Below are 21,429 nucleotides of genomic sequence, written 5' to 3'. Positions count from 1 at the left end.
TTTTTTTTCTAAAGTAAAGGTGGGGTTGTGACCCATTATTTCGAACTAGATTATTACCCTGATTACAATGCTGCAAATTGTTTTTAAAAATCTTGATTAATTCTAAAGTTATGAGGGCTTTTTAAAACTTTATTTTTAGCCCATTTTAACATTGTGCATTTACAAACTAAGACCATAATCTCAAAATAGTGCTAGATAAAGATAAGTATACACTACCAGTAATTGTCGACCTATTTTTACTTGGTTAAGACTGATGTAATTTTTTCGGCCGCCATCTTGGATCCGCCATTTTGAAATGTGATAAATTATTTTAAATATGAAGGGGGTGTTGTGACCCATCATTTCGAATTAATTTTTTAAGCTAAACTCAATGCCGCAATCCATTTTTTGTTATTATGTTTTGTTTACGAAATATTGCAATTTTTTTGGAAAAAATGTCAATATTTAAAAATAAAAAAATGAAAATGAAAAACGGATCATGGAATTAAGTTCAGCTTAAAAAAGTAGTTAGAAATGATGGGTCACAACACCCCCTTCATATTTAAAATAATTTATCACATTTCAAAATGGCGGATCCAAGATGGCGGCCAAAAAAAATACATCAGTCTTAACCAAGTGAAAATTGGTCGACAATTACTGGTAGTGTATACTTATATTTATCTAGCACTATTTTGAGATTATGGTCTTAGTTTGTAAATGCACAATGTTATAATGGGCTAAAAATAAAGTTTTAGAAAACCCTCATAACTTTAGAATGAATCAATATTTTTTAAAACAGTTTGCGGCATTGTAATTAAGGTAAAAATCTAGTTCGAAATAATGGGTCACAACCCCACCTTAACTTTAGAAAAAAAAATTTTGCATCCAATATGGCGGATCCAAGATGGCGGCCGGAAATTACCACCTTGTCAAAATGAAGTACTTACTACCCAACAATGTTTGGAAGTGGTCTGGGATTGATATTTGAAAAAATGTAGAAAAAAGTTGGGGGGGGACAATTAAAACTCACCCTGTATAGTATTACCAACTCAAAATTAGTATTTTGGGAACAAAGATACACAATTACCTGTGAAAGTATCTGTCCATGGCACCACCCTGGGCATCTTTTCTGTTCATGGCCTCCAGACTGCCCATTCCTCGGTACTTCTTGAGCCTCACTCCGTCTGAGAAGTAGTACTCCCCTGGAGCTTCAGATGTTCCAGCCAGCAGTGAACCCATCATCACTGGAATGGTCAAATACAATGTTTACACTCCACCAGCACAGTTATGTTTAATTATTGACAAACCAACATTGCTTGAGGAAAAACACTTTTGGAACATGGGCAGACATTTGAATCAGGCAGAGATCAAATGCTCAGTTTAGTCAATTTATAAAATTTCTGAAGTCTGAGGGTCTAAAGCACAACTCAGGATGCATAAATAGCACAATGTGGTTGATATGCCTAGGCACACAGCAATAAATCAACCACTTCTCCAGCCTCTACAACTCTTTGATAAGCACTGACTGTCTTGGATCAGCTTTAAACAAAAGTAATTTTAGCTCAAGTAGCACAATATACTTCTACTTATGACATGACACAATATAGGTAAACTATTATCTGAGGTGAAAATTCTGAATCGCTAAAATAGAGATTTTTCTAAAGAGATAGAATTCAGGTAGTTTAGCTGTGAAAATATGAGTAGCTTATAGGTACATAAAAGTAACTGGAAACAGAAAGGTTCTCATTGGTATTACGTATGCAGCGGCCAGTTATAAAAAAATAATAATTAACTAATAATCAACAAACTCTTTTATCATGTTTTGTTAGGTAGAAACAAGTTAATTTAAAAATAGGGATAGACGAGTTTCAAAATTTTGAGAAATTTTCGGGAATTTTTATATTTTGTTCTATGAGACGAGATTTTATTTTGATTGAGATTTTTTCGAGACAAGATATAAAAAAACTTTAAAAACGCCTGCAGAAAGTCAATGCAATACCTGCAATGCAGGAGCGCATTGTAGTTGCGTTTCCTTTGGGAAGGCATTCTTATTTAATTAGTTCTTTGCATGTAAATATTACTTAATTTGTTTTATAATTTTTGGTTTTGACATGGCAAATGATAAGATGTTTTGTTAAGTGTAAGCAGTGTGAGACATGTTTAACATAGCCAAAACAAGTCACTCTAAAATCATTCTAAAAATAATACAAAAAAATTGTTACTTAATATTTAACTAGTAAGGCTGATGTTTCAGACTGATAAATTTTGTATATTCCAAATTTGAACTATATCCTAACTGATATCACTATATTTCCTATGCAGAAGAGTTATTTTTAATAAGGTAGGCCTATTTAATATTTGTTTTGTTTTTTTTATACTGACATTTTGTATTAATGTTTTTAATAAACTATATTAAATACTCTAGTCTATTATTATTATTTTTGTATGTAACTAGTCATTATCATAAATCAGTAGGTAGGCTATTTTAAAATTTTACAAAATCAGGTTAAAATGGCGAATGTGCATTTCCCATTATGTATGAGAAGGGAAATCCCGTCTCGATCTCGTTTTGAAATTTTATGAGAAATTAAAAATCCTGTCTCGGCTTGAACTAAAAATCCAATCTCGTCCATCCCTATTACAAAGTAACTTAATCATACGACTATGACCTTTAAATTAAGTCTTGTCTTGTCACTATTATAATTTATATAGGGAAGTGTAAGTAAGGAAGTGCTGATATTTATTGCAATTTCAACTGGGAAAAGAAAAAAAATTCTCTTACATAGATCAGAATCTTGGAAAATTAATAAAAAGAAACAAATAGAATTTGAAAAATATACTGCAAAAAGTCTAAAGAGTAGAAGACACAATGAGAAAATGAAACTTTACAACAGCATAGAAGTAATGGAGGAAATTAAGTGTCGAAGAATCAGATGGGACATGTACTAAAAAGAGACGAGAATTGTCAATTGAAAAAAGTATCAAAGGGGAACCCTGATGAAAGGCCCCCAGGAAGATTTAAGCGGAAATGTTGGGAGCAAGTGAAGGTAGATATGGAGAGGATCACAAGAGCTTTCGCCATCACAGAGGATGATTATTATTTTCCGTGATTGCAGGAGACAGGGATTATGTCTACAAGTCCAAGGAAGATCTGCAAGATTTTGCCACAACTGCGGAAAAAGATTACGTTGTTTATGTGACTGCGGAAGACGATGATGATGTGGCTTCATGACTGTGGGATATATTTCAAATTTTGCTGTGACTACAGAAGACGATGATGTTTCCGTCAATAAAAAGATACAACAATGATTTCTGCAAAACCGCGGAGGGTGTGCAAGCTTTTGCCAAGATTGTGAAAAACAATGACAATGTTTTTGCGACTAGGGGAGACGGTAAAAAAACGACCGCGAGAGTTTTGGAATAATGTAAAACATAAAATACCTGTAGATGCTCCTAGAGATAGAGCCTTGATAATGTGGCCGATGTTCTGTATTCCTCCGTCAGCAATGACTGGGACGCCAAACCTCCTAGCGTACTCTGACACCTTATACACTGCTGTACCCTGGGGTCTGCCCACAGCCATAACTTCTTGTGTGATACAGATGCTGCCTACAAAAACAAGCATCCATCAGTAAAAGGTTACGACAAGTCAAGATTTTGACTGATTTGTTGGCATGGTTTCAACATCATTTCCCGTTTCCAACTAACTTCTTAGATCTAAACACCTTAATAAGTCAATAAGTCATTTATTGGGCCAAATTGACAATACTTGCATTAGCCAAGTCAGTACAAGAAAAATAAATTTATTACATCTTAATAACAAAAATTCCTTACTGTAAAAAATTCTATAACTAAATAACTAAACATGCGCACATGACTTTGTGAATGACCACTAAAGTAGAAATTCACGGACGCTGTAAAATGATCTATCTAACAACATGGACTTTAGACCTGTTCTAAACTTTTTTGGATCTTGTTCGGCCTTCAATTGAGGTGGAAGTCTATTAAATAGTTTTACAGAATTGTAATGGAAGTTTCTTTGAAAGAAAGAAGTGGAATGCCGGGGAATCGGTAGATTTAACGTATTGCACAATGGATACCTGGAATTTTTTGCAGATGAGAAAAAGGAAGTATTTTTGCTATGGAAAGATAGAGTTTCGAGGATGTAAATAGATGGGAAAGTTAAAATTTTAAATTCTCTGAAATAATCTCTGCATGATTGTTATTTGGAAATAGAAAACACAATTCGAATTGACCTTCTCTGAAGCCTAAACAAGAACCTAGTCCTCTCACTTTCGCACCCCCAAACAGGAACCGCATAAGTCAGATGAGGGTAGACAAGCCCATAATAGGCTGATAATAGGACATCAGTGGTGGCTGATTGGCTGAGAACTCTCAGCATAAATATACCCACCGATAATTTCTTGCTGACGTGCTCGATGTGGCTGTGGAATTTGAGGTTTTCATCAAGGACAAGACCGAGGAATTTTACTGCTGAAGAAGGGGAGATAGTGTTATCGTCGAGGAGAATGTTCAAGTCACAGTGGGACCGTTTTGACCGGTTAGAAATGGAAAATTCGACTATTTGGGTTTTTTGAGCGTTCAAGATTAGGTCATTTTCTTCACACCACTGAAGAAGGGAGTTTGATTCCAGAAAGGTGACAAGTTCCAGTTCCTCCATACTCGGTCTGGACACAGTTAGGGAAGTGACGTCCGCGAATAGGCATACATTTGCCTCCTTTACGCTAGATGGCAGGTCATTAATGAACAGAAGGAAAAGGATCGGCCCCAGGACGGACCCCTGTGGCACACCCCTCTTTACTACAGCCTCAGAAGATACATGGTTCCGTAGATAGCCCGTGTTATCAACTGCAGGTATGATTACAGTCTGCCATCTGTAAGGTTATTTTAAATTCTGATCAAATAGCATTACCCACACTGTTGAACATGTACAAATTCCAGACATCTGAGTATAGGGTTGTTGCTAAATGAATGACTAGGGCTTTATGCATAAGGTCATGCATGCCCAAGTGTCGTTTATTGAATATAATAAGCCTAATGAATGAGTTGTGAAAACCCCAGTTTGAGTTTTAAAATTCACAAATAAGCATTGTTTTACCTGATTAAAACTCACATGACTATCATCATGGTTCTCAAATACATGGTCCCTACCAATAAATTATACAACAAATTTAAAATCTGTTACTTCATAATTAAAACTAATTATGGTTTACCTGAGCCCATTCCTACTCTTAATCCGTCAGCGCCCGCATCTATCAGGTTCTTGGCTTGAGCAGCAGTCACCACTAAAACAAAACTGTGCTTAGTCTACAGAAGAAAATGCTCATGTAAATCTAGTTCAACATAAATATCTAGTATAAGATTGAGAAAACTAATGCTAAGTTAAGTAGTTTATGTATGAATTCAATAACTATATCATTGAGGAAAAACAATGGCGATAAGGTTTGACATGTATTGTAAAGAGAATGACATGTATGTTGCATCATAAATGGAAGCCGTGTGGTTGACTAAGGAATTATGATGAAAACGAATACTAGCTACCTAAGAAAATTAGAGTTAAGTGGCAATAGATACACAGTAAAAGGTCACACACAAAACATAACACTGATATTTCACTAAATAACTTCTTGATCAGCATTGTACGTGTTATTAAATTTATGGAAAGTAAATAAAAGAAACGTCTTATAACACTTAAAACAAATAATTACGCTTATACTGTTACTCACAAGACGGTAAATATACAAAAAAGATGGTAAGTGGTGATCGATTTCGATTGGACACTCCAATCATCATCAGATGCAATAAGCGAATGTCGTGTGAACAGAATGACACAAATTGCAGCACGGTAGCTATCATATACGCTCCGCTGTGCGTTTCCAAGATATGTTTAAACCATCGAATATACCACCGCATCCGAGGTAAGAACAGTGATACGTTTTTTGATTATAAGATACATATCCGATGCAGACATCCATCTCCAGATGACTGGAGTTTATGACCATGATGCAATGATAGCGTAAAAAGTGCAGAAATAGGCTGGGGAGTTTAAAAATGGCCATTAAGATGTTTATTTAAGATGGAATTGTGTTTTTGATGGTTACCCAGACTTCTCACAGAAGAAGACGAAAGAGGAGAAAGGATTTCACAACCATTTTTACACTCCATAACTCATTTCCGCACTTCCTACCCTCACTCATTGCATTAGGGCTATAGCCTTCAGTCATCTGGCGATGAATGTCAGCATTAGATATTTTTCTTGTGGTAAAATAACTTATCACTGACCTTACCTCGGACATGGCGGGAGTTTCGATGGTTTACATTTTTTTTAACACACAACAAAGCATATATGACAGCTACAGAGATGCAATCTGTGTAATTCTGTTCAGAAATTATGCCAGTAAGTGGTGAGGAACCTCGTTGCGGCGTACAAGCAAACTACGGATTTATACACAAAATTGGCCCTTACTTAAAAAACCGCCCTCCTATGTATTGCTAAAAATGTTTGTTAACAAGTTATTGTAATAATGAAATGGTACAATATTTTTCAACCAAACAAATGTGCTTTTCAATATTAATCCAAGCAAAATATTAATACACTATGAATGTAATTGAAAGAACCAAATAAAGTAGCTTACCATTACCACCGATGACTTGAAGTTCAGGATATTCTTTTTTTATGTACCTTATCATATCTATTTGATAAACTGAATTTCCTTGAGAAGAATCCTGGAAAATATTAAGAAATTGATAAAGTATCTAAATTTTATAATATTTTACAAAATTGCAGTGGACAGAGTGTTATTTTATTAGTTCAGATGTAGGGTGTACGGAAAAAGAAACAAGAAAGGCATGATAATATCCTTTTAAGTGGCAGGTTTTTATGTTTTATTTACTATGAATTAACTGTGTTTTTTCAAGATCTGTTGGGTTTAATTGCATGCTTTATAAATTTACTGTTTATCTACCTAACCCTGTGAAGTGATGTTCAGTTAATCAAAAGTTGTTTTACTTAAATTGCAGATAGATACCTACACAAGTAAACCCAGGGTACATGTAGCTATTTACATTAGTATTGGCTAATACATCAAGTATTTTTCGCTACTACTTATACAAATTTAGCCAAAACACAAAAATACCCAAGCAAAGAAAATACTATCAGAGGTGATAAAAGTGTAAGCCAAGTAGTGGGCTAAGTAAATTTTGAGAAATCAGCTGTTGCAAAACTAATTCAAGTGAACAGAATTCCACTTAGTATGTCAACTGTAGACAAAATATATTTTTTTGGATAAACTTCTACGTTAAACCTTCTTACCAAAACAATAACATCGACTCCAGCGGCGGCTAGAAGTTTTAGTCTTTCCTTTTCCTCATTCCGTGTACTGATGGCTGCCCCGACGAGCAACTGTTTGTTTTCGTCTTTACTGGCGTGGGGGTAATCTCTGGACTTCTTCAGATCAGTACGAGCAATCAAGGCTACCAACTCTCCTTTGTCATTAACTATCGGAAGTTTTCCTTTCTTGGACTTCTCCAGAATGCTGTTAGCTTCTTCCAAGGTGACATCAGAAGTGGCGTATACTAACTGGTCCAATTTTGTCATGACCTAGGGATTCAAAATAATTAGATCTACTCTAGCACAGATTTAAAAGGTTGATTAGAAGTTTTGACCTCAGTGTATGTTTTGTTGAGCAGTTCTGCTCAAACTAGTAATATTGCTTGACTAGACAAAGTTAAATATCAGTTACAGTTGACCTGGTGTTTTTTTTGTTTTTTTTTTTACATGAAATTGCTAATTTTTAACACTTGTGGGTTTAAAGTTTAAAATAAACTTAGGTTAATTTAATTCAAGTTTTCAAATTGACCAAACTAAACTTTAAGTTTGTCCCTGATGTTATTACAGTTATAATTGGGATATTAAATTGGACATCATTCAATAAATTAGACATCCTGCACATGTTATATTAATATTTTCTATAACATGTAACAAAAATCCATTTAGTAAATATGTATACTTTATCTTTTGGAACTATAATGTTGCCAAAAACATCAAAATGATTTCTTACGAAAACAATTTTAAGCACAAATTGGAAACATATATTTAAAACGGTTTTAGATCTCTTCTACGCACTTTCAATTGTTTTAGTATGACTAGGCCTACTCCTTGATTATAAAAATATATAATTAGCTTAGTTTCTATAAACATAGGAACAATATAATGTTTTATTTACTTCTTAAATGTTGAATCATTCCAAAAATTTTAGGGATGGACGAGATTGGATTTTTAGTTTGAGACGAGACGAGACGAGATTTTTTATTTCTCATAAAATTTCGAGACGAGATCGAGACGGGATTTCCCTTCTCATACACAACGGGAAATGCACGTTCGGAATTTTTACCTGATTTTGTAACATTGTTAGATGACTGTCTAAATTAAAAAAAAATGATAATAGGCAAGAATATTTACAATCTATTATTAAAAAACATCAGCATAACATTTTTTTATTAATCACGCCTAACTTATTAAAAATGCCTACGATTAGGAAACATAGTGATATCAGTTAGGATAGAGTTCAACTTATCCTAAAATAAAATAAATCATAAAATAAAATATTAATTTTGTTAAAATAGTTACTTGTTTTGACTATTTTTATAGTAATAAAACATTCCTCACACTGCTAACACTTAACAAAACTTCTCAAATGTTATTAAAATAATATTTACATTTGAAGAATTAATTCAATAAGAACGTCTTCGCAATGGAAACGCAACTACAACACGCTCCTGTATCAGGCGTTTTTAATTTTTTTTTTTTTTTTTTTTTTTTTTTTTTAATTCTCGTCTCGATAAAAATCTCGGCCAAATCGAGATCTCGTCTTGTGTAACGAGATTTAAAATTTCCCGAAATTTCGAGACTTGACCATCCCTAAAAAAATTATTATGTTAAGTGGGGAAAAATACAGAACAATGACATATGGAAAACAGTTACCTATCCATTTAATTTGATGATTATATTAAGAACTAAGAAGGGATTGCATAGAAAAGACTGCCTTCATCAAAATAGTATTTATTTCTTTTATGTTTTTTTCACTACTTATATAGTTTAAACTATTTAAGTAAGTTTAACTAATATAGTTTAAATGATTTTTTTCAATACTAACGATAAATAAATATAAATAACATTCATCGATAATAATTTAAGGTTGATTTTAAATATGAAACTCGTTGGATATAGTTATCAAATTACAACAATAACAACACATTTTAGATATGTCTAGACAGATAACAGTTCTGTTGTTTACTTCCCTAACAGTTTAAAATAGATGATCTGATATCAAAAGTTAACACAATAACTGTACTGTATGTTTATGTACTACCGGATAGATTTCATAATCAAGGTTTAAATAAAATAATATCATTCTTTATTCATCAAACTCAAAGAACATGAGTTGAATTAAGTCATAAACAAACCTTACAAATTAATGCTTTGAAATATTAAAAGATCTAATGTCAAAAGGAGAATGTTAAAAATAATTAACTTTTAAATGAATGTGAAAAAAAGATGAAGAAGATACAATATCATAACTATTGCTAAAATAATATAGGCAGAAAATACATATATATTTTCTGGCTCAAATAAAAAGAAAATTTGTATTTCTAAACATGCTGTAAATTTAAAAAGTACCCCTAGCTTTATTATGGAATTTAAATTCAAGCTCAATTTAGAGATGAGGGTATTATTTTCTGCACAAGTAGTTTAGTTGTGATAAAAAGAAAGGTTTATTTCACCTCCTTATGTAAACATTTAAAGGCATTCCTAATGGGTCTCGGAGAATTTTTTTAAATTTAAATTTAATGAGCCAAATGCAATTGATCTCAACTAATATGTCATTGATTCAATACTTGGTTTTAGATACAGCAAAAAACAGAATATTGGATTGCAGCCAAGCTTGGAATGACTGAATTTTCTGAACCACAGAGAAGTAAGAAACAGAGGATACATTCAATGACTTGAGTGGTGTCTAGCACCATCCACTGGTGTCTAGAGCAAATGCTATTTGTCGTTCTGCTCTCCTTTCCCCCTCGCCATCACATACTACAGCACTCGCACTGTAGGAAGACTTTGTGGGCTACAACTGCTGTACAACATTGCTATGTGGCCATTGCCGTTTGGGCTCTTCCTTGCTCGGTACAAGTACATTTCCGCCCCAACAAAAACATACCAGAGCTAAAAGCACATAGGTAGTTATAAGCTTGTATCCTCTGTATCTTAATTCTTTGTGCTTGAACTGATACAGAAAAAAACACAAAACACACATGTATACTTGTTTAGTGTTGGAGAATATGCTACACTATGGAAGTTTCACATCTAATTACATTTAAAAAGCAGTTATTAAGTAATGCGTACTGTGCGTGCAGTGATCATTGGTTACTTTTATAGACATACCAAGAACAAAACAACCTGCGCAGAAACGAAAAGATCACGTGGTTCGCGCCGATAGGTTCAGTCTTAAGTATAAGATGTACCATACATTGAATGGTACATCTTATAAAATGTACCATTCAAACCTGCGCGGCTCGAAACGGCCCAGGGTTCTTTTGTTTCTGGTATTACTATAGCAAGTTGTATAAAATAAAAAACTTGTTCTTATATTAGTTTAAAAAATTACAAGCTGAGATAAAAAAAATCACGCTACTAAACTGTGTACAAAACTTTGAACACAGTTTCAGAGGATTGCTTGATATATTCATGCATAAAAAATATATCTATATATCTTCAAGAAAAGAATATTATGTGTAAAATACTTGAAAAATAAACTTACAGTCTCTAATTTTAGTCTTTGACTTTGGGCATCTTCACGGAAATCAATATCTCTGGATGTAATAATTCCGACCAGTTTTCCACCGATTTTACCGTTTTCTGTGACTGGAAAACCGCAGAAACCATGCTCTTTTTTTAGCCGAAATACATCTGCCACCTAAAAAGACAAGGAAAATGACTCAGGTTTTGTGTTTCCCAAATTCTTATGATGCTTGAAGGGCAACATTTAGTCTAGGTTGTAACAGTGCATTAATAATTTTAAATTTTGTACACAATGCAGTTACAAATTTTACTTCCTAGAATTAACTATACACTTACTATAGTAATCAAAGACAAGTGCACTTTTGTTACAACAAAAATATATTTCCAAAAATAACCAGAAGTATTAATACTCTTGTGAATATAAGATATTATCGGTTGATTATATAACTGAAAGTTATAGCTTAAAGGGACGTCAACAAAACTTTGTCATGGATAGGCCAACATCATCAAAGCTATTTAGAAACTAGCTAAGTGCTTTTCTGAGGCCAAGAATGCTGTACACTGTTTATCACAACACAACCCTCACCAACACTCTACTTACTGATACTGTAAACAGTAAAACCTACTTATAAACAAAACACTCCATGTATACTTTCCTGGTTGATAACTATTGGTTGAAATACACAAATAATTTTACCTTACGCTACTGGAATCACACAACACTCTTTCATCAAATCAATTTTTTTATCATTGTATTAATCATCAGAGGTGAGAAATTTATCCATAAACTGAGCTCAACATACTGTAAAAAAATGTGCGATGGTATACACAGCTTATTGATACATCACTAATTACTGTACCACGGCTAAATACCATTAATCAATATTTTGTTTATGTATCAAAACGATTACAGAGCAAATTTTTGCACAACTTAAATTACCATAAGCATACATAACTTACAAAATGTTCAGGTGACAAGACAATAGGGTTACGGATAAACCCGTGTTTGTATTTCTTAACTTTGGCGACTTCGTTGGCTTGGTATTCAGGCGTGCAGTTATGGTGAATGATTCCAATGCCTCCACACAGCTGGAACAATACAAACAGAATAGGCTAGATTTTATATCCGGTTTAATATTACGCTACTTTGGAAGTTAATGAAATCTGCTTAAAGATAGACCAAATAGGAGGTTGAATAGGTTTATAATTTGTATCTTCTCAAATAATTTAATTTCTTTATTTAATTTTTTTTCTTTTAAAACAAAACTAATAGTTTAATTAATAAATTGTTATCATTCCTAGATTTGATTAAGAATTAATTGTTTTTTTGTTTTTTTTTTTACTATAATTGGTGTTCATATGTGTTAATTTTTACTTATATTTGTTTTTGACTTCTGTAGTTAATTATTCCCAATTTCTTGTTGTCTCCAAAACCTTCCCTTCAATAACACTCTCCACTGAAAAATGGATTTAATTTGTGAGTAATGGGAGAGGGGGTAGCGAATAAAGACTAAAATTTTGCAAATTAATTTAGGTAAACCTGGAACATTTTTAATTTTTGGTCTCACAGTCAAATATACAGTAGACTCCCTCTTATCCGGACACCTTTTCACCGGACATCGGTTTAACCGGATTACACTCGACGGAAATGACATCTCTTTAACCGGACAATTTTTATCAGCACATTGGTTTAACCAAACTAGATCGGCAGGAAGTGGGCGGTACTGTAACGACTGTTCTCGTGGGAAAGATTTGAGACCAGTGAGCACATGTCTAAATACAATGCTCTCCTAAATTAGTGTCGAATATCACCGCAAACGGTCCGGACATTTTAATAATTTTTTGGGGACGTCTTCTTAACCGGAAAACCCGTTATCCGGACTGGCTTCAGTCCTGAGGAGCCCGGATAAGAGGGAGTCTACTGTAATCAAGAAATTTTCTGTAGTTTGGTTCATTAAAAGTTTACATATTCTGTTAGACCTGCTAACATAATTAATTGTATGTATACTATAATAGAGTAAGTGGTTGATAAAAATGTTTACATTACCATTACAATTTATTATACTATATCCTGTAAACTATTTTAAACTGTATAATGTTTAAGATACCTACCGCCATGGCGATTGCCATTTCTGACTCTGTCACAGTGTCCATGGGGGAAGAGACCAAAGGAGCCTGCAAAGTAATCTTCTTTGTCAGGGCTGATGTCAAGTCCTGAAATCAGTAGGCTAAATTAAAGATCTGAAGGAAATTCATTTTTTTTCAAGTAATATAGTTTGACAGTATAAGATGAATGAATTGATACTGGTTTTGTTTACATACTTAAATAACACTACGACAAAAAAACCATGATATGTAGGCCTATGGTTTGAATTAGTAGGTAAATAAGAAATAAGAGGTATGCAGAATGAGCTATATGAAGCTTTGTTACTGACCAAAGTCAAGCTGGTTTGAAATGAAATGAAATGAAATAATATTTTATTTCCCATAAATTATATACATATAATTACATTGTATTTTTTTACTTAAAATATAATACAGCAAACATTACAACTAGATAACAATTTTCAGTAAGGTCACTAATTGAAAGTCAAACAATCAATGATTGCTGGGTCAAGTTTCACCTTGAAAACTTACTTCAAACATTATAATGTTTTTATTCATATATCAATTTTGTTGTGATTCTGAGCAAATATAACCCATAATTATGGATTTTAAAAGAAGCCAAACCTCATGGCTTCCTTGCAGTTTACCCTCAGTTACTTTGGAAACTTAGCACAGGAATCAAACTGGAAACTCAACAAAAAATTTATTCACAGCCCAAAATATGGACAATATTAAAAAAATAGCTATCAAACCAATAATCAGATTACACTGTCAAGTTTTAAAAAATATTTGTATATAACCCTTTTTCGGAAGAGAACTTTAATCTCTAGTTTAGCACTTAAGCCTTGGCCAGTCCCAAAACTAAAGGGGGCCTGGAGTCTTAGCACAAACTTCTCCAAAATGCCCTCATCCCTCACACTAACCCCAGATCAAGTACACTGACCTACTTAAAACAAGAGTTTTCTGTAGGTCAGCATAACAAGTTATTGTTTACCAGAATGCATAGCTTACTCGCACAACATTGCCAAACACTTCATATTTACTGATAAAAAGAATTTAACTTATATCTTTAATAACTGTGTTTAATAGCTTTAAATCTTCAACCCTTAAAATGCATACAAAAATATAAATCAGTACTTACAACTTCATCTGCAGTAAAATCAATGAAACCTGGCAGTAGAATGAAGTCACTGTGAACATAAACGCAATTATATCATAAATAAAAGGATATAAATTAAGTATTGGAATACTGTTAAAATAAATATTTAATTATCAAGTATAACAATGTGAACTGTAAAATTTATTATGCAATCAAAATTTCTATTTCCAACCAAACCTCAAAATCTGTTAAGGAAACTAATGATTGTTTTTACTGCCCAATTTACAAAGATAAAAAAGTCATATCATATCAATTATTGGCCTGAAATCAGCTATTAAAAGATTTACATAACAAATCGTTCTTTAAACTAGATTAGACGACAAACTAAAACTCTTTAATCTTTGTGAAAAAATAAGTAAAAAATTATCAGTCTATTTTTAGCAGGATCAGGATGATCCTAGATTCATTGTAGGCAAATGACCTGATCCCAAGGTCAAGGCCAAGGATCAGAATGTGAAGGACACGATAGAACGGGATCCTTTGTTATATAAGGGCCAGCTTATATAAACCTGTTATGTAACCAATTCCAATCTTTAAACCCTTCTTACTGCTCTTATTTAATAAAAGCATGATAATTAAAATTTTCCCTTTAAGCATTGCTGTCTAGATTTCTCAAAAATATTTAGGCCCTAATTGCTTATAAAAAAGTAAACGGTGGTGAGAGGTCCCAGAAAATATTTAGTTTATTTGTTGTAGCCTACTTTATGTTTATCGGTACAATGATTAATAAGAATTTGTATTTGAACTTATACGCCAACTCTAATTATTAGAACTGGATCACATTCAAGGGAGCTTGGAATTATAATATTTATATTTTTGGCAGACGATGACAGAGATTTAGAATGGTTAGCAAACATACTTTGCAAATAAAAAAGCAAGTATCTATTTAATAACTTCAGGAAACTATATCCCTCAAACAAATTCGCTCAAACTTTATTTTGATGTTAAAACATTAGGTCAAAATATATTTTTGACACTGCAAGATTAGAAAACAGAAAAGATAACAAGCAGTTCATGGATAAATCAATTAATGATAGCTTTAGTAAATGAGAAAACAAATAACTGCTAAAGTAAAATAAATTAAACAATTTTTTTTATGTTCTTAGTGTCATTCAATTCCCATAAGTAAAAACAGCATAAAGGTAAGTGTACTTAAACTCTAATTTTAATTTTGTTATGGTAAAAATATATACAAACACGTTTATAATGACATTCTGAAAATCCACTGTTGGTTAATACTTATCAAAACCAAACATGGATTAAATGCTTCTAATTTTAAATCATGCCTACGTTTCACAGCTATTGATTATGAAACCCTAGAAAATAAGCACAATGTAGAGTCACAAGTGATAAAATAAGTGTTTGCCTGAATTGTGTTGCAAAATTGTTTGCTTTTGTAATAGTAACATCTTGAACTATTGAATTATTCGTCCATTACATTGTTATCCGATAATAGGCCTACATATGGAAGATTTTGTTCTTAAATTTCAAGTAAAGTTAAGTTTAGTACCTTGATACCTCAAACTATACAAATTAATAGATCTGACAAGATTCACTTTCTGCTCCTTATGTTAACCAATGTCTGAACTGTACAAAAATCTGGTGGTATTAAAAGTCCCACAGATATCTGACCAATTCTTTTGATGTAGCACCACGGCTCTACTGTCCACACAATCACGAGCGACAGACTATTTAGTGGTGCGCTGTTTTAAACCTATCAAGTATAGGCCTACTGTACGCCTATTAAGCAAATAATAGACAATTTCGACTGAAAATATAGCCTAAATTCCCCATCCCATGAGGATACGAACATGAACAGCTGATTTACCTGAGCTCGTTTGAAATTCGTTCAGATAATCACTGTACAATATTCACGATACCAGGTAAGAAGTTTCTTATGTTTGTGCTTAAGGCCTACGGTATTTAAAAACATTAATGTTTTATTTTCAACTAACTTTAAAACCAGGAATAAAAAAGAAAATTCATTTACGTTTTCCTCTATCTAAACAGCTTAACCATGAGCATTACATAATTCACCTACCGGTACTTCTAAACAAGCACACTTTCATATGACTACGTTGGTGATTACTTAAGTTACATGTAAGTAGGCACTACAAAATCAGTAAGGTAAACAATGCTGATTAACGTAGTTTTAATGAAAGTGCTATAGGTAGTTATAAAGTGACGATGTGGTTAATAATCGCAATGAATGACAGTGTTGCCTACCAAGATTTGTAATTCCAGCTAAAAGATTCATTCAGCATTCAGTTTTGAACAGCTAGGCTATTGATTATATTATATGATTTGATGTACCTGTAAGTTTAGTGATGGGATATTAACTGAAAATATTAAACAATCTGTACGCAGACTGAACAAAAATACAATTAGTAGTCTTACCAAACAAAAAGTATGTTGTAAATACAAGATTTTACATTCTAAGCTTATCTTATATAAACCTACAAACATAAAATTTGTTCATAGTTAATCCTCAACGACTGATGTTACATAACTAACCACGATACATTATATTTACCACGAACATCTTATTCATTTAAAATCAATTCATGCTAGGTAACATACAACTAACATCAAGCTGAAAGAGCTTTATTGTTATGTTGTGTTTGCAATAACTAAAGGAAAATATTTTACAGCCAAGGCAGCTCATAATAGTAAAACCCATTTTAGATTGAATAGCCACTATATGACATTTTATGTGGCTTCGATTTTGAAAAACACATAACTTACTATACAAGATAGTCAAAGAAAACAAACAAAATCACCTTGTGAAGTAGGCTTCATTCAATCCTAACCTCACTAACCTAAAAACACAATGACCCATCTAAGCCTTACTCAAAACTCGAAATTGATCATTTATAGTTTACTTATAATATTGTTAGTAAATAATACTTACTTGTATGTAAGTCCATCCCCATTGGAAAACAGCTGTGCCCCTGTAAGACCATCTTCAGGTACATAACCAGCTCCAGCACAAATTAAGTAATCGGCCATATCAATATACAATTTACAACAAAAATATATGTTTGGAAAGTTTTAAGATATTGAAAAATATATATATTATGTAAAAAAACTCTATGGTTGGTTTTCCGCAACGTAGGTTCCACGTGGTATGCCTAACAAGATTTATATGAGATATATTTATCGGCCCTTGTACAGCGTCTGCACTCTTCAGTTCAATGTACACCGGCCAGGCCGCTAACAGACAGAAGGTATTGAATCAGATGTCGATACTATTATACAGCCGGCTTTTCATCCCGCTCCAAACAGCTGACTCTACTCCGTTCTCTAATCATGATTGCCAACACACTTTATATTTAAAGTAAAATAATGAAGAGCAATTTTTGCTATACTATGAATATTATCTTTTATTGAATTATGCAAATTATCCATGTATTTCAGTAAATTTAACAAATGTCTTGTGGTTTAACAAAAATCAAACAAACATAATTCTTGGCTCTTAATTTACTATTGTACAGTTCTCAGCCACACATCCATTACCTACAATTTTTTACAGACTAAATGAATTACTTAAAAATAAATTAATAAATAATGAAACATTTATAGAGATTATTTTTATTCACTGGAGCATAGCTAGCTAGGGCATTAATGGATTTGATGGGAAAACAATTATATAATCTAAATAACCTATGACACATATACTGATCAAACTCTATAAAACTCAAAAAGCTCTACAATTCAAATATAAATTATTGTGTAATGTGTACAATAATTAACTCAATTTATAACCGAATAACATGATTAAATTAAGACGAATAATAAATTTTAATGTGAAAATAATTTAGAAAATAACATATACAGTAACGTATAAAATTCAACACATTACAATTATTATTGTTCATAATTTTTTGTTAGAATGGATCAAGTTGTTAGTATGGATGGATATGGTAAATAATGTAGGCTAGTCTGGGTAAATAGCCTGAGTGATTCCTAAAAAATGAGGTATGAGTATTGAGTAATTAAAATTAGATTTGTTTGCATATTGTGACGTAAGTATGGTTCTTAGATTGTTTTGAAAGTATAAATTTTTTGGATAAATCGAATTTATATTTTTAAATAATTATATTGAAGGCTGCTGTTATTTTAGTATTTTGATTATAATAATCTTATGTTCAGAGATATTGGTTAACACTATTCTCTAATATTTCCTGAAAATAATCTAAAAAAAAACATTGTCACAGAAAAAACCAGCAGATTTCCAGTTTTTACTTTCTCCCCCTATACCATAGTGTATGGAGAAAGTATTGTTTAATAAAGTGTTCATTCAAACAGATGATAATAGAAATTTATAATTTGATTCATATGTACCCAGAGGATTATCATATAATAAATAAACACAATTTATTCTATGGCAAGTATATTGTCTCAATACCTAGGGTTGCAGCTACGAGGCACATACATATTTTTTGTTTGATAAATTATCAGAAAATGTTATGAAAGAATAATAAAATAGGTAACAAAATTTACCATATTACATGAAACAATAATCCATAGTCAAGCAATCTCCACCAATTAATATATTTTCAGTATGAATAACAGTGGACACAACAAATTGCTTTACGTTTTTATATACTTTTTGCTATTCCAGTTTCAAGATCTTTAATTATATTAAGTTTTCTGTGTTTTTGAGTAAGATGTTTGTGTAAGAACACAGGCAACAACTAAAAAGGTAATTTATTTAATTTTAGCCCTTATAATGTCTTGGTAACCAATAAGTGTAGGACTAATAATATTCTAAATTGTTTGTCTTAAACTACTTTTAATGGTAAACAAATATTTTTTATGTTTAAAAGTTTTGTCTCCTATTTCGGGGCACGAAACAACTCAATGTATGTGGTGTAACCACACTTATTTGTGAAACTAGTGTGCAAAGTGTGTCGCACTTTGCACCCGCACACATTATATTTTTCCTACAGTTACCTACTATAAAGCATTTAAATAATTATTCTTTAAAACACTATACAACACGTTTTTAGGTTAGGTTAAATCCAAGCTCTAAATGAAATAAAAAGCGCTAGTATCTTTAAGTGTTGCCAATTTTTTTCTAGCGTACCTGTATTACGTGCCTAATAAAAGTACACTGTTTTGTGTAGTGTGGTTGGAATGCTGGAGTGCGGTAAAAAAATGAGTGCGGCAAAAGTAAGTAAATGCAGCAATTAGCTACTCATACATATTGAAAATGGCATTTTATTAAAACCCATAGAGCTTGAAAAACCAAATAATTTAGTATGTTGAAGTATTTTGTAGGCTTAACGATTACAGAGAAAACTCCAAACACTTGTAAATTTAAAATGTCAATGTCATTGTTATGGAGAATAAATAAACAGTTGTAGTTAATGTTGTTCAAAGGTTTATTGCGGACATTTTCCATCACGAAAGTAAAAAAAAAAAAAATACAACAAAAATATATCCATAAACAAGCTAACTACAACTCTTTGTTTGAAGTTCATTGTTGGTGATTAATGCCATTAATGCCCTAGCTAGCTATGCTCCAGTGAATAAAAATAATCTCTATAAATGTTTCATTATTTATTAATTTATTTTTAAGTAATTCATTTAGTCTGTAAAAAATTGTAGGTAATGGATGTGTGGCTGAGAACTGTACAATAGTAAATTAAGAGCCAAGAATTATGTTTGTTTGATTTGTGTTTTTTTTTTTTTTTTTACTTTCGTGATGGAAAATGTCCGCAATAAACCTTTGAACAACATTAACTCACCATCACCAACAATGAACTTCAAACAAAGAGTTGTAGTTAGCTTGTTTATGGATATATTTTGATAAAATTTGACGATTTTATTTATTTCATACCAATGCTATTAAAATTTCACTAAAAAAAGACAATATAAGTTGCCCAGTAGCAGCAATCCTAAGTGCTCATTAAATTTGAGTAGTGTATTCCCAGTTTCAAAAACAATAAATTATTGAGTAGGTTTACCTTATGTTTGCAAGGTTCTTGAGGAAAGTAGACTAATGACGCTCGATGCACATTTCACTCCAATGAGTGGCATCTTCAGGAGCACAGCTTATTTACAACATATTGTTTTATATTACATCCCCGGTCTGCACGCAGGGAACCTACGTGTGTACAATGTCCGACCAAATGTAAATAGTGCATAGTTTAGTGTAATACTGTATAAATAAATATGTTGTAAATAAACTGTACTTCTGAAGATTATACATTATTGGGTGCTACTGTTTGTGAGTAGCATTGGAGATTAGGTTAACATTGGAGCGAAATGTCTATCGAGTGTCATTATAATCTACTTTCTTCAAGAACTTGGAAAGGTAAACCTACTCAATAATGCTCACTAAACCTTGTTATTTAAATAGGGGTAAATCTGAGACTTTACAGATATATTTGAGTGAAACTTCAATCTGGTAAATGGAAACATTCCTACATGAGACAAATATATCAAACTGTCATCATAACCTTATTCAAACAAATCCTAGAGATTAACTGCCAATGAAAGTGCTCAATTTTAATGATAAAGATTTATTATGTGCAAAATGACTGACTTAAATTTCTATACTTATACTGATTAAACTTACCGGTTACACCCTCGTCAGGCAGTTTGGTATCAATAACCTTCTCTCCCATGATGTGCTGAGTGCTAAGTGCTGATAGAACTAGCTCTAGAAGCTGAAGCTGTAGCTGTTACGTAACTTCAGATAAGATACTGCACAATCAACAGAATGGACCATGCCATGAGACAGCTGTTGCTATGTCCAACTCTTTCAGCTGTTATGTATACAACTTTCAAGAAATAGTTTTATTTTTGTATTGTTTTAACTCATAAGGTGGTAAAAAACACAGAATGTCTATGAAAAAATATTTTAATTTTACATATTTATTTTCATCATACATTCTAAAATTATGATAAATATGTTGAGGTTTTAATTATCTACAGTTAGAAAGACATTATATCTGTCTCAAATGGAGAGGTTCATAGAAATTGTTTATTACCAATAAAAAAGTATAACTCGAGACTATAAGCATTTTTCAAAGCAACCATAAGCACTGTTTGTAAGCACTGTTGTGTTGTTGTTTGTTGTTGTTTGTGGGGATTTTACTATACTCAAATGTTAAATTAAATAAAATATCCATAGTATATATATTTTTTATTTTTTATGAAGTGCGTAAAATGGGATGTCTATGAAGCAGATGATGATGAAGATGATATCTTGCATATAGAGAATCACTCTTTTCAAACAGCAGTAAATAGCTTTCAGTTAAGGAGTACTATTAACAGAATGAAGCATTCGTAATAATAAGCAGGTTAAATTCAGCTAACAGAGTCCTTCATGCATTTAATAAAAATTGTTAAGCTC

At 32.2% G+C, this 21,429-nt stretch overlaps 1 protein-coding gene across 2 annotated transcripts in view; it reads right to left on the bottom strand.

The window, feature by feature from the left end:
* Positions 1–20,710, bottom strand: part of LOC128997884 (inosine-5'-monophosphate dehydrogenase 1-like) — a 32,156-nt gene extending 11,446 nt beyond the window's left edge. The window contains exons 1-11 of one of the 2 annotated variants that reach the window (XM_054423664.1): positions 20,650–20,710; positions 16,975–17,014; positions 14,046–14,094; positions 12,911–13,012; positions 11,759–11,887; positions 10,818–10,973; positions 7,313–7,600; positions 6,636–6,726; positions 5,214–5,285; positions 3,421–3,588; positions 1,067–1,223 (exon numbers count right to left, since the gene is read on the bottom strand). In XM_054423664.1, the coding sequence (XP_054279639.1) occupies positions 1,067–1,223; positions 3,421–3,588; positions 5,214–5,285; positions 6,636–6,726; positions 7,313–7,600; positions 10,818–10,973; positions 11,759–11,887; positions 12,911–13,012; positions 14,046–14,094; positions 16,975–17,014; positions 20,650–20,698 (1,301 nt within the window). In that variant the 5' untranslated portion in view covers positions 20,699–20,710. Of the gene's footprint in view, positions 1–1,066; positions 1,224–3,420; positions 3,589–5,213; positions 5,286–6,635; positions 6,727–7,312; positions 7,601–10,817; positions 10,974–11,758; positions 11,888–12,910; positions 13,013–14,045; positions 14,095–16,974; positions 17,272–20,649 lie in introns of those variants that run through there. The other variant, XM_054423663.1, reaches the window with a different exon arrangement.
* Positions 20,711–21,429: the final 719 nt, after the last annotated feature.

This window comes from Macrosteles quadrilineatus, unplaced genomic scaffold, assembly GCF_028750875.1.
Source record: "Macrosteles quadrilineatus isolate MER2022 unplaced genomic scaffold, UCM_ALF_1.0 Scaffold_7__1_contigs__length_78375512, whole genome shotgun sequence".
Lineage (NCBI taxonomy): Eukaryota > Metazoa > Arthropoda > Insecta > Hemiptera > Cicadellidae > Macrosteles > Macrosteles quadrilineatus.
This window is presented reverse-complemented; position numbering and strand designations above follow the sequence as displayed.